Source organism: Gobius niger (genome assembly GCF_951799975.1).
Source record: "Gobius niger genome assembly, chromosome: 5".
Taxonomy (NCBI): domain Eukaryota; kingdom Metazoa; phylum Chordata; class Actinopteri; order Gobiiformes; family Gobiidae; genus Gobius; species Gobius niger.
Genome location: NC_136856.1, coordinates 23,340,297 through 23,355,203, shown reverse-complemented (window position 1 = coordinate 23,355,203; position 14,907 = coordinate 23,340,297). Strand labels below are relative to the sequence as shown.

The 14,907-nt window shown below is 40.0% G+C and overlaps 1 protein-coding gene across 5 annotated transcripts in view; it reads right to left on the bottom strand.

Moving 5' to 3' along the window:
* Positions 1–14,907, bottom strand: part of diaph2 (diaphanous-related formin 2) — a 373,093-nt gene that overhangs the window by 109,483 nt on the left and 248,703 nt on the right. For all 5 annotated transcript variants that reach the window (XM_079556323.1, XM_079556319.1, XM_079556321.1 and 2 more), the window contains one exon: positions 5,804–5,928. In XM_079556323.1, the coding sequence (XP_079412449.1) occupies positions 5,804–5,928 (125 nt within the window). The remainder of the gene's footprint in view (positions 1–5,803; positions 5,929–14,907) is intronic.

Below are 14,907 nucleotides of genomic sequence, written 5' to 3'. Positions count from 1 at the left end.
ACCTCTACATCAACACTTTTTGCCCCCAAAAACCTGATACGATATACAATCAGATACTTGTAATGCACAGGTAATCCATCAGGGGTTTATTGTACATGCCCCATAGTGTCCTATCCAATCTAATCTTAAGGTGTACTACTGAATCTTCAACAGGAACATTCAATGGACTGAAGAAATGCAAAACGTATATTGTATACGTATATTGAGATTGAGATTGTTCTGATTGGAATTTTGATGAATACAACCTGCTGTGTTATGATATGACTATGCAAAATAAGGAGGCTTTAAGTGAGATGTTTATTTACACTATTTTGCTCCACTATGGGCTTGTCATTGCTACGCGAGAGAACCATTTTACGACTACTATTGCAAAAATTACATTTTGTTAGTTTAAAATTAGTTGAGAATATAAGTACAAAGAATATTCAAGACGTTTGTGTAGGTTAAAAATGATGTGTTATATATGGATTTGATAAGGATGTTTTATTTGCGTCAGACAATAATGAGAGTAGGAGAACCCCAGGATAACTGCAATAACCTTTCGTTCTGTTCTTCCTGGAAACATATCTATAACACTTGCACCATTTTTAAATTAAGCAAATGTTTATTCAGAAACAGAATCATTATGTTGTGTTAATTAAAATCTTAATATCTACTGCATTTCGCACAAAGCAACATAAAAGACGGCTATTTGTTCTAATGATTGCATTTTCAGGTGAGCGATGCAGGAATAGGAATCCAGGAATAGCACTGGCGGTTTGAAGCACCTCCACTTATTTACTGTGGATTTCAGTGAATTTTGGATAATTAAAAGACGCCGTGGTTTATCTGCGGTTGAGTTAATTGGCCACACAGTTTACAATGAATTTCATTAGAAGAGGGAAGACTGGGGGTGGGGGTGGGAGGTTTGGGGAGCAGTGATTAGGGGAGAGAGTGTCTGTGTCTACGTGGGAAAGTGCGGTGGGGGGTGTTTGCCGCTTTTAAAAGGGAGCAGCTCAAAGTGCCATCAGCATGTTTTAACCTAGTTTTTTAAAGGCAAACACTGGGATAAACATGGTGATTATGTAAATAGTCTGCAAGAATCCTCACCTAATATGCAGTAGGCTCAGAAATGTTCAGACCTCTTGACACTAAAATCGCATAAATGCATTTTCTAGTGGTGAAAAGTCTATGCGGGTTACCGTACAATTCTACACTGCAAATAGAAATATAAAAAGTTAAATAATGAATATGACAAAACATTTTTTTTAAAGTACTTAGACCCGACATGACAACTGCCCATTTCTTTCAATCATAGTTGTGCTGTTTTTTTTGAGCCTCATGAAAAAATGTGGTCAGTTGTAAATTCCCTTAATTTACCTTAATACAGAAAAGTACATATTTAAAGTGTGTACATATTTATAAACAAATATAAATTTATGACAAAAATATGAAATACATATTCAGTGTCAGACTTCACAACGGTAACATAGGGATAAACAAAGTATGAATGCTTCCTGAACCCACTGTTTTAATGCAAGACTCCCAAAAACACATGCAAGTCTGGGCACTTTGGTAAATCAAGTCTGACGAACCACCATTTATTTGACCTTAAGTGCCGCGTGTCGATAAGAGCAAGCGCACAGCACCTGTACACAGACTAGCCTGAGGCCAACGCACTCCCCAAACTGTTGCCATTTGACAAGGGCCATTCATAAACACATTGTAGTGAACTCTTGTTTCGAAGTGCGAAATAAATCAAAGTTGAAGCGTGTGGAAACAACAAAAAAGGTGTGACTCGTATAAACGCATCTGTCGATTTCCAAAGCATGAAGGTTGAATTAGGGGTCGGCCCTGAGGTGACTCACGGTGAGCTGAGAAGCTGGAGTAAAAGGTTTTTCAATAAGTAAGAACTTGTATTCATTCAAGCTCTACAATAGATGCTAGAACTTGTTTACAAAAGGCTATGTGCCATGCCTTTTATAAAAAATATGAACTACAGCAATATGAAGCTCTGTTTCAAATAGGAGTCAGTGGTTAGTGCTGATGATAGACAGCAACAATTTACATAGGTATTAAGTACAAGCTTGAGGCATCATTTTTGTGCACAAATGAGCCATGTACTCCCTTTTTTTAGCCTCTTTTTTTAGCCACTGAGATCAGACCCAGACGTACATGTAGGGAAATTATAATTGACCGGAGTTTACGGATGGCTAAGGCCAGGCAACCTTTTTTGTGGCCCTGAACTAAAACGGCAATTGTAGCTGCTTGTTTGTTTATAAACAAGCAGCTACAATTGGATGGGCGTTTTAGTTGGTGCACAGTCTTTTTTAATGCTGTCATAACCTGAAAATGAATGGTTTTGAAAGCAATTAAGATTGAGCAATCTTTGGAAGCATTGAAATGAATGAAAAAACCTTGGTGTTATTATTATTAAAATCATCTTTTTGGGTATAACAGATGGAAACCTTCTATTAACCCGTCCTTTTTGGTCTGTATTTACTGGTCAGCCCTGAACTACATATGACTCCATGTACTAATAATTTTATTTTGCCTCAATGACCAGCTTCAAGAAATAACCTTTCCGTCAGTCAACTAAGAGAATCCAAGAAGGGGCATCTCTCAAGGACACTCAACAAAACAATGTAGCTAACACACTCTACACTAGGGAATAGAGACTGCAGCTATTTCAACGGCCAGCACTCTACTAGAACTAATCAAAAGAGTTCGGAATACTTTCAAACCCTGCCTAAAAGACGGTCATATCTGTGCTTCAAATCAAACAAATCATAATGAAGAGCTCGGAGAGGACAACCTGCTGTCACTCAATGCACTGGATGAATGCAGGTGAGTGATGCTCTCTGACTCTGGCCTTCTGGGAAATGAAAGGTTAAGCTAAATACCACTGGCCTGGGTTAAGGTGTGGAGTGCATTGCAGGGAAGATGTATTGGAGCATCCATCAAGGTTCAGTCCTCCTCATCCACCCCTGAACCGTTATCAATAAAATTAATATTCCAGTATGCAGAGCCACACTTTAAGGCACTATCAAAGGTGGCAGTCTGGCAGGACGGGGCTCCTCCAGTGAGATACTGCTCCTCTGGGCCTTGTGCCTCAACTCTACAGCCCTTGTGCGCTCCCATTACCAGTGACAGATAGACATCAGTAAACTGCTGAACAAACAGCACATTCAGTCATTTGCATATACAGTATTACAATAATGGAAACAGACAAATGTATCAATGAAGACGAGCAGCCGCTAAAGACTCCACTTTGGCTCTGTTGGTCCCATACATTATACAACTAAATACTTATATTATTTAAATAAATACTATCCAGATAACAAGACATATTTATTGCTATTGCTGTTAAAGCCTGGCAATTCACAAACAAAGCTCCGTACCACAGGCAACTACAGGCAAACACTTACTGGTTGTGCTCATATTAAATGTTGATTAGTCAACATCAAATCTAATTAATATCGAAGGCAAGTCTACTTGGTCTTCATCTATTCCTTTTTTATGTGAACAGATAATAAAGCATATATTTATTTAAAAACACAAAACAATGGCGATTGTTTGTGGTGTTATTTTCTGTTGCCGAGCTGACGGCCTAACCGGTAATAGCAGAAAATTAGAAACACTAATCATGTGGTGTTAAAAAGTACACAAACAGGATGTATTGTTGAAGGTTTAATTAAAACCATAATGCCTTGGGGCCCATATTACATTTAAAATACCTCACAGTGACCGCGGCCTCCTCAAATTAATCTCCGGAAAAAGGCTGACAAGAGCAAGAGTGAAGCCGAGGACCCTCCACTCTCTCGCTGCCAATGACTCCCATTCTGCCACTGTAACACAAACAACCGTCCAAACCGGCTCATTCATCACACCCGCACAGCGTCAACACAATGCAGCTTCACTTAACTTTTTCAGGGCTACTCAAGCACCAAATGCATGACTTTTAGTGCCTGTTGTTCTTTCATCTGTCATGCTTTCAACATCCCTTTTGTTATTGCACAGAGGGACTTAAAAAAGGTATGTCTGCCTTAGTATGTCGCCTGTCTTGAGTGTACCAGTGAAAATGTCAACCCAAAATATACAGCAGTGTACGGCACACTGGCATTGTTCTAACACTTAGCCGTGCAAGGCAAATTCAAGTTCTACATAAGCCTACTGCAAACACTCCACGCTAAAACCTCAGCAAATCAAGCACAGTTTGCACCTTATCTCTTCATCTTCCTGTTTGCTCGATGAGTCTGTGCTTTGAGATTCAGCTGTGCTCGCTCGCACAAAAGCAGCCAACACCTGATTTCAAAGGTGGTATTAAGTGAGAGAAAACATTATCTGCGATGACAGACTTCTGAGAAGTGCTGTGTATTTACTCACACAAACTGTGTGTTTAACCAAATGGGTTTCTGCTCCTTCAAGAGCTGAAAGTCATAAAGTAAGCATAATTACAGTCAGTTTCTATGGCTGGGGTAAAACAGTGAAACTAGCTTGGCTGTACTTCGGTGATACACAGCTTTTTGCAACAAACATATTATTAGAAACTGAAAAAGAGGCACTGCATCTCACAAACACCATCTTTAGGGGAAACGCAATAATGAAGCAGATAAAAGCAGAATTCGATGCCTCCTCATCCCTGATCTCTTTGGACTGGTTGTGACTGTATTCCTGGTATCAGACTGGGATCAGGTGAAATGAGGAGAAGGAGAGCAGAAGAAGGGTCTTCGAGGTCACGACCGGTCGACTTGTGTGTGCCGGTCTCAGGGGAGGGGCTCCAGACAGAGCGGCAGAGCCATGCACTATATCTATACTTCTCCATTTCCTCACAGTCCAGACTGCAACTCACAGGAGCATGAGGATCAATACTGACATCGCTGCGTAGAGCTGCTCTGCCAAGGAGTCGCCACCAGGGACAGCTCAGCTTCACTTTTTTGATTGCACACATTTTAGTGCATTTCTTTGACTTGGAGCACATTGGTAATGAGTCAGAAAGCTCTTACTCCTATCCAACCGAAAAGCAAAGTCTGTGTAAATCTCAAACAAAAGGAAAGAAAATTAGGTTAAATACATCTTTTAGCCTGGTGCTGAGCATAGGGGAAACACCTAATCACTTGTTCAATGACTATTAAGGGTTTCTTTTCTATTTCAACAATGCTTAAGAGAAACAAAAATAACTGTTCTGTTTGTATTCTTATTTTTTGTCAGGAAAGTCACCCTTGCCTCAGGGTATTGACAAAAAGCTTGGTTTCCACCATTGATCAAACTTATAAGGCTAGGACCTTTCCTCTCAGAAAGGGCATTCAGCAAAGTGCGGAGACATGCCTAATTCAATTTGAGAGCCCAGATGCTGGTCTTAAAGTGAAACACTCTGTTATCGAAACAGGAGAGGTGCCACAAGAGAAGATAGTGCACGGATGGCTGTGTAGAGGCTTGTGGCCAGTCAGGAGATAAAATCAGGGATAGGCGATAAGTTGAAGCGAGGGTCTGGAGCCCCTATTAGAGTCCCCTGGGGGATGGACAGTGATGGCACACAGCAGTAAAAATAGCCACAGGCATGATTTCACTCTCGAGACCCAGGGAAGAGTGAAGCGGGAGATCTGATCAACATTGCACAGTGAGGCAGCCAGATCCATTCCACAAGTTCCCCTGGGTGCCACCTATCACACCAAGTGACTTAAAATGCTTACCTCGGGCAGCGACCGCACAAATAGCACCACCTTTACCCCATCTGCGAACAAACAGGTACACTGGCCCTGAAACATCTTACCCTTTTTTCTGCGAGTAATAAAAGTGCATCAATGGCACCAACTAAGGATATAGACATCTTCTCCACAAACTTGTCCTGTGGGTCGTCTGTCTTGGAGAAGTTGGTGATGTCGTTCTCCAGCCTCTGAATGTGGCGCTCCATCGTGGCCAGACTGCTTTTCAGGATCTCAGCCGGTACTGTCAAAAAAAATTAAAATAAGATCAGCAATCATATCAAAATACAAGAAAAAGCAAACATCAATAAATATACAAGACCAGTTGAAGTCCTTGTGTGACGTTGGGACATGCTCATTGCATAATCCAAATGTGTGACCAAGAAAGCCCTGAGCATGTGTGTACCGTGTGCTGTTGTCTGTAACGGCTCATTAATCAGTCTGTAATCACAGCTCATGGAGTTGCTGTGAAAATCCTCAGTATTCAGATCAGACCTTTCCTCTCCTGACATCAAACAGCACTGGTCTTAACAGGATCAAACAGGACATGAGCACAGACTCAAGTCATGTGCAAGGGTTTAACTTAACACAAACACGGTGATCAAAAAGGTTTCAAAGTTTAGCAGCAGAATTCATATGCAACATTCACTATAAAGTAAAAAGTAAGAAATCTAATAAAATGACAATGTTGCAATGATGTAAGCTGTTTTTGCATTACTGTATACAATAATTTGTATCAACAAATAAGCACAAAATAAAATCAACATTTTTTTATGACATAAAAATATATTGTTCAGATACATTATATTATAGCCGTTTGTGTAGATCAAACCCACAAATCTTGTAATGTACTAAATAAAATAAAATAAAGCATAATACAATAAAACAATCCTCTGACATGATAGATAATGATATTAATTAAAACACTAAATGGGTCAAAACATAAAGGGCAAAACATTAAAACAACTGCCGTGCTAACATGATGCTACATGTTAGCATCATGCTATTGCTAGCTAGCACTTGCTATGACTGCCGTTTTTTCACTCTACAGAACAATCTGCTGTGAGAAAATATCCATATGGACCTGATTTACACTGGACTTTGTTTGTATGAAATAAAAAAGTTCATATTCCACCAGAAAATGGCTAAAAATAGTGAACGGTGTGTTTCCCAAATTCTATTCTATTTTCCCCCTCGGCGAGGCCACGCCCCCTTCTATGATGAGATGCAGTCTGTATCTATAAAATTACGAAATAAAATCCCATATGAATAGCCAATGAATAGCTTAGTTTTTACAAGAACAAGCAGTGGTATCAAACTCTATTCATACATTTGCAGAAATAATCAAAATATGTGCTAATATGATTACAGTGTGCCACAAAGGTCTAATTTTGCATGATTCACTATGTTAGATGTCCGTAAATGCAGTGCGAGCCCAGATTGTATCATTTAAAACGAGAAAGAGAGGGTGAAAAGCCAGGCTCCTGAGAGACCTGACTTTCATGACACAAGGGTTAAACATTACATCCATTTCATTGCTTTGTTCTCATTTCTCGTTTTCACACAGTAAAATTGGATATTGTGGATCCTTTGTGTTCACCGTAACAACACACGGACGTACCAACATGCAACTATGCTCTGCCACCACTCCAGAGACAACCACAAAGCATAAAAGGCTTTGGGCAGTGCCATTATTACACATTGGCGCGCAGGACTCCCTCGACCGCTCCCTCTCCCCAGTTTTCACAGGGGTGGGGGACCCGAGTGGGAAAACCGCACTATCACATGACGGGTGTCTGCACTGATAGGGCGTCTGAGGGCCACATGTTCTTGTCACAATGATCTCAGGCTCACTAATGGCTGCAAACAAAATGGGCAACAAGGGACAGATGGATCGATGTCGGAGAAGACACCGGCAAAGTACTTACAGTAGTGTTGGGTAACATACTATTGCAATACCATTGTGAAAATGAAAACCTCAGAAAATGACTGAAAGTGTTTGGATGCATTCTGATTGACAGACAGTAGCCAAAGTTTACAAGTTGACTGGTTGGACATAGATGATTTCCCGTACTATTACCACGAGCCCCCCAAGTCAAATTTATTCCCTGTAGCCAGTTTTTTTTTACTTTATGAGCAGGGGCTTTTTGTATAATCTAGTGGAGTCAGAATGCAAAGCGGCTTCATCTGGGATATCATTAGTTAAATTACCACAAAAATAACATTGCTATCTTCAAGGGACCAAACATAGAAAACGGGTTTCATCCGAGTACACTTCATAAGGGGATCAAAGGAAAAGAGGCCATTTTACAGTCTGTCCTTCCAGGCAGATGGGAATTGCAAACATGCTAAATTTTTCTAATGACCACTACCAGCCGGCGCTTCCTGCCAGAGCCTGTCAGTGACACAGAAAAGTATTAATCTGTGCCTTAGTCTCACAGCTTTACGCACAGCATTAGCTCAGGATGTTTCTCAAAAAGTACAAGGTGGAAGCTTACACTCAGTCAAAAACATATTAATTGGGTTAGTTTCGTCTTTAACTTCTCGGGAAGAAAACAAAACACATTAAAATATTGTTAGTAATATCTGCTTTGTAAACGTATGTAAATCTATCTAGTATTCAATTCAATTCAATTCAACTTTATTACGGACTCGAGGTCCAAAGAGGCAGACTGACATCACAAACAAACAACACCAAAAATACAACAAAATAAATTAATCAGTCACTTATAAAAGACAGCTATACCAGTGCCTCCACATCCTCGACTGATAACGAATGGCACTACAGGTGACATCAACCATTGAACCAATTACTGTATTCACCGACCTATTCAAACGGCATATACACTGCGTTCCAAATTATTATGCAAATGACATTTTTCTAAGATGTTCTAAATTGTCAACTCAAATGAGAGTCAGCATAATTTTCAAGTCTTTCACTGGTAGAGGATCATTTAAATGTGGTTGAAAAAATCTCCCAGTGATAACAGTGTTTTTTTCAAAATAAATATAGTAAAAACTTCAAAATCCACTGTTCCAAATTATTATGCAACTCATCGTTTCAATACATATTAAAGCCTGTAATTAACTGAAAATGGTCATTTGTTGAATTTGTAGCATTAGGAGGTCATATTTACTGAAATCAAAAGCTATTTCAATCAAAAAAAATCATAACAGGTCAAGTTATATTTTAACATAGGAGCCCTTGTGTGATAGCAGCTTCAAAATTCTTAAATCCATTAAAATTGTGAGTTTTTGGACAGTTTCTGCTTGGATTTCATTGCAGGATGTTAGAATAACCTCCCAGAGCTGCCGTTTGGATGAAAATTGCCTCCCACCCTCAAAGAAGTTTTTTTTTGTTGAGGCTCCAAAGGTTCTCAATAGGGTTGAGGTCAGGGGAGGATGGGGTCCACATCATGAGTTTCTCTCCTTTTATGCCCATAGCAGCCAGTGATGCAGAGGTATTCTTTACAGCAGGACATGGTGCGTTGTCATGATGAAGATGATTTTGTTTGGGAAAGCACAACTCTTCTTTTTGTAGCATAGAAGACAGTGACCTTCAGGGATCCTAAAGGGGCCGACCAACTCTCTCACCATGATTCTGGCCCAAAACATGACTCTACCCCCTCCTTACTGACGTCACAGCCCTGTTGGGACATGGTAGCCATTCACCAATATCCACTGCTCCGTTGATTTGACCATCCAGGGTCACACGGCACTCATCAGTGAAAATGAGTCCTCATGTTTTTCTGAGCCCGTTGCAGCCGTTTCTGTTCATCAGCTTCAATTAACAGTTTAGGAGAGGCCCGGATAGAAGGTTTATGCACAACTGCAGCCTCTGGAGGGTCCTACACCTTGATGTTCGGGAGACTCCAGAGGCACCAGCAGCTTCAAATACCTGTATGCTGCTTTGTAGCATCTGTTCTCTTAATCTGATGTGTTTGTCTGGCAGAAACCGTCCTTATTGTGCCTTTATCTGCACAAACCCGAGTGTGCTCTGAATCATCCAAAAATCTCTTATCTGTATGATGATTATGCTTAATCTTTCATGAAATATCGAAGGTTTTCATACCTAGACCAAGGCATTCAACTATTTCATGCTTTTCATCAGCAGAGAGATCCTTTTTCTTTACCATATTGGCTAAAAATGATGATCTGCTTAATAAAGTGGAACATCCTTTTTCAGTAGTTTTTCCCTTAACTGGGCTTAACCTGAAAAGGACTCTGAGATTAATGTCAGTGATTCATAGAGCCCCGAGACACGATGCCATCCATGAGTTCCATTATTTTATTTTATTTTTTTACCTTTTTGACACAAAAATACAATTTGCATAATAATTTGGAACGCAGTGTAAAACAGTACATAAGCATCCACAGTGTGGCTTGCAGTGTGTTAATTCCAGCAGTTACAAACATCTCACTCGCACTGGTCCACCTTGGCCTCCTGAGAAGCATATTTTTACTGATCACAAATGTACAAGTCTAAATCAGCTTATTTCTCATGTCTCATTGTCGGCTTCCGTTGGGAAGCGCATCTAATTAACTCAATCAGGAAGTGCGCAAAATGCTAAAGAGCCTATAGTTCAACATTGAGGTGAGGACAGTTGGAAATTCCATGGCGGTAACTATGGCAGATTTCTCGTCTTAGTCGATTGGTAATTTCTCAGTTATTCCTGGGCTTTCTTACATGAAACAAAAAAGCTGTTACAACTCTTCCAGCTGATGTGAATAATGGTCTAATTGTTTCCTCAAAAACATGCCCAAAAGAGGGGAAAATATTCAAAAACATGTGCATGATGTTGGTCAGTACGTAGAAAGGACTTTCAGCCAAAAGATTAATGTGGCAGGTTTGTGAATCCAACCACTGTCAAATAATGTTTGAAATGTTTGGAAATGTCTTTCAAAAACTGTTTCTCTCCCATAGAGTTATATTGGCTCCTGCCCTCCAGCTGAAATATCATTCTATAATATAAATGCGGTGAGAGCTATAAGCATTTGGGCAGTAACTAAAAGATTTGACTCAACTACCTGAAAACTGGATAATTCCAGTTATGTAGCCTTATGTATTTGTTAATATGAAGCCTAGGCATTAATTCAACCTGGGAGACTAATTTCAGCACCAACCTCCTGCCAATGATCGCTTCCGTGAGGGCCACACCTCCACCTCAGCCAATCAGCGTAAGAGCCGCACCTCAGTGCAGTCCAGGCTCCGGGGAAGACATCCCTAACTCTAAGCGTTCGTCCTTTCGGACATTAATACATACAGCGATGTCTACCACCAGGGTCTGATCTCCAAAACAAAATAAATGTCAATAAATCTTCCTAATTGCTGCTTTTGTCTGTTTTAGTCTATCCAGGTTGAAATGGTGATAGTATAAATATAAAACTAACTGCATATTGCACATTATATATATTTGAATGTAATGTTCAACAATTGCTCTATACTATATACACTTCATTCAACTCTTTATAAATATACCTTTAAAAAGATACAAAACTGAGGCACTCAAAGAAGAATGGTGAAAGGCCTATTGTAGTATTGGACACTTGATTAAAACATTACACGTTTCAGCCCTATTGGGCCTTCATCAGGGCAAGCCTGCCCATTGTTTTTAAAGTCATATGCTGTTCCCTGCACTAAAGAGCACCAAATTGAGATCTTTTGAAAGAACAAGTATATCCAAGTAGCACTCCAGCATATTTGAGTTTGTCTTTATAAATATACTTTCAGTGGATAAATAAACACTTGGCCCCGCACAAAAACAAATCAAGTCCCGTAATGTGAAGAAATCAACTTCATATTTTGTCAGCTGTAAAGGGAATGGAAATTTTGATTTACTGACAAACAACACAAATTATTCATCCTCTTGCTTCACTGCCAAAGGTTACAGAAGCAAATTGAGATTTATCTTAACGTCCCTGCCAGCACAGCACTAAGGGATAAAGTTTTATAGTCCGTGTGCTAACACAAACAAAGACAATTATGACTTCAAGCGGAAGCTTAAGGCCATTTATGAATATCCACTCACAGCAAGCACAAGAGCCATTCACAAAGATCAATTTACTTAAACATACCTGTTGTGTGTTATCAAGTATGTGTGGTTTATTGGTTTATCTGACAGTGTGGAAAGTAGTGGAAAGTGGAGAGGATGTTGAAGTGTTCACAAGGTACAAGGTTGAGCCAATTATGTGTGTGTGCAGTTACAGAATTAGACTAAAGCTATTTGTTAAACTACAGTAAACTTAACTCAATGTTCATTTGTAGACAAGATTATTATGATAACGCATCAGTAGTACTGTCTGGTACATTTTAAAAGGATCAATGAACAATTAGGGATGTCACAGTTATCGGTATAGCGGTAAACCCCGGTAAAAATGTTGACAATAATAATTACCGTCTTGTTTTTGAAAAAATATTTTACCGCGCCCGCGGTTTAGGCAAAGTGAGCCTTATGAGCCGCCGTCTCATCTGCTGAAGTTGCAGCGCAGGCACATTCTGCAGCTTACAACCAAAACAAAACTTTCTCGAAGCTGGAATCATGTCCGAGACAACAGCGCGCAGGATCTATCAGCCTTCAGAGAGGACCAGGCCTGAATTCTGGGCATTCTTGCATATTTTAAGAAAGCCGAAGGACAGTTGATATACAGTTTTCCTGTTTGCGGAACGTGCAGGAAAAAGTGTCTGCTAAATGCAACAATACTTCGAACCTCTTGACTCACCTGCGTGACCGTCTCCCACAACTCTATAGCAAGTAAGTTAACGTTAGCGTTTTAGCTGAAATGCTGTTGTGGGACTTTGTGTTGAGGGAGAAAAACGAGTCGCCCCCCATAGTGCGGCTGCAGCGCCACTGCCAGCATAAGTCATGTCGCGGATACCTCCGCACAATGGCACAATGCGTTACGGGGCTCCCGGTGGCAGATTCACTCTCACCGCAGTAATAATGATCACTGTCTGATGGCATTTTCCCAAATCTGCAAAGCGAAAGCTCACTGGCAGGACACAAACTGAGAACAATTTTCCTGATATAGACGGTTTATCTTGTTCAAAAATATTCTTCTTTGTTTCTGGCGCTATAAATAGTACATGTAATACCCTCGAAACGATCAGCAACACATCATTATAGTTCCTTTACTTTGATGTGAAAAGTTGCACTTTTGATAAGGCTTTGTCTGTATTATTTTAATGTAATAAGCACTGTTAAACTTTTTTGAAACTATTTCAGTTTATGTAGACTATCAATGCTTTCTGAACATATTAACACACATTAAAAAACACCGCAATAATACCGAACCATGATAATTTTGGTCACAATAACCGTGAGGTAAAATTTTCATACCGTGACAGCCCTATGAACAATGTGATATTAATTATATCCCCAAAGACGTAATGCGGAAACATATAAAGGCACTCTCTGGAGAAGTAAAATGCCTTTATTTTATTTTTATAGGCTAAAAATAACAATAGTAATACATTAAATTTGGTTGTACAGTCTTAGGGTGGCTGGGATAAACGACCTCTTGAACCTGTGTGTACTGCAGCACATGGAGAGGGATTTGTCACTGCGGCTGCTTTGCTGAGCGACCACAGTGTCGTGCAGAGGGGGACAACTGTTACTGAGGATGGCCTTCATCATGCTTCTCATCCTGCTTTCCACCAGTTCTCCCTCCGAGTCCACCCCCTCCCCATCACTGACACACACTTCAGTCGCAACTATGAGGCTGCCATTATTCAGGTAGTATACAGGCATATCTTCAAATAAAGAAATATTGTGGCTCCATGGGGTCTTAATTGTGTATAAAATCCACCACATGTGTACTATAGATCTCTAATTAAACACTCTTTTTACAAATGTTTATGTTCCTGGATATGTTCAAAAAGATGAACTGAATCGTGGTTTTAAAGGGACTATACAGAGATTAAAAATGCTAAAACTAAGTATTTTCATCCCCCTACAACTACATGTTGCAGCCATGTTCTAATGTGAAGAATGAACTCAGACCTGTTCACCACAACTGCCTCTAAAATCCTGCACTGTCATTCAAAAAGGTGTTAATTCGGGTCCGAAGTGCCGTCATGCACAAGCTTAATATAGAAGCTGCAGTTACGCATAAGACCTGAGGTGGAAGTAGTGAGCATAAAATGACTAACTTGCATCTAGCCCCTTCAAATCATCAATTCCAAATTCTTGTATTACATTCATTATGTCTTCTTGAGTAATAATCTTTAGTTTTTTTGTTTCTTTTTGAAAGACACTAGGTAGAAACAAACAAAGCTGTTCAAATACCTTACGCGTTTCGACGGACAAGGAACTACTTCCGTCTTCGTCAGAGGCGTCTCCCGACGTGCATGATGCGTCTCTTATTGGGGGCGAGGATCGTGGGCACGGAAGAGCACAAGTACAAGCGCTGGATCCGAGATCAGAAAGCGAGGAATAAGATCCATCAATAGAGATGAGGGCGCCTTTACCCTGGCGCACACATGGGACGCACTTCTCCACTAACCAGCACTCGGCGGAAGGCGTGGCCACACTGACAGGTTTATTGCTTATGTCAGTGTGGCCACGCCTGGGAAGAACAACATCCCAATAAGAGACGCATCATGCACGTCGGGAGATGCCTCTGACGAAGACGGAAGTAGTTCCTTGTCCGTCGAAACGCGTAAGGTATTTGAACAGCTTTGTTAGTTTCTACCTAGTGTCTTTCAAAAAGAAACCAAAAAACTAAAGATTATCAATTCCAAATGCCTTTATTTCTGTGTAGCATGTAGACATTAATAATGTAAACATCTACACAATATCTGTGGAAATGATTAGTGCAAAGGTCTATTAAAAGCAATGTCAATATCCTGTGGATACCTCAGTTCATCCTCTCAGTGCTCTCAATGTTATCTCTGTTCTATCGGATTTGAATGCATACAGGGGATTGGCTTAAACAAATTGCTTATACAATCAATAAGACAAACACAGTAAACATTGATTAAAAAGTTATGTTCTATGAGTCAATATCAACAAAAGGGATATAGAAGTGGAGCCCTTTGTTGAGTGAATGTATCTGGAAAAAAGAGATAATAATTGTTGTCAGACACTGTCTGTTTCCGTTCATCATCAATACAGTAACTGAATGTGGAAACTAAAGAAAACACTTTATGGTATTGGGACTAATTGGTGATGACAATGGTAAATCACACAGCAGGACCTAAGCCCCTGCTGTGCATCTTAATAGG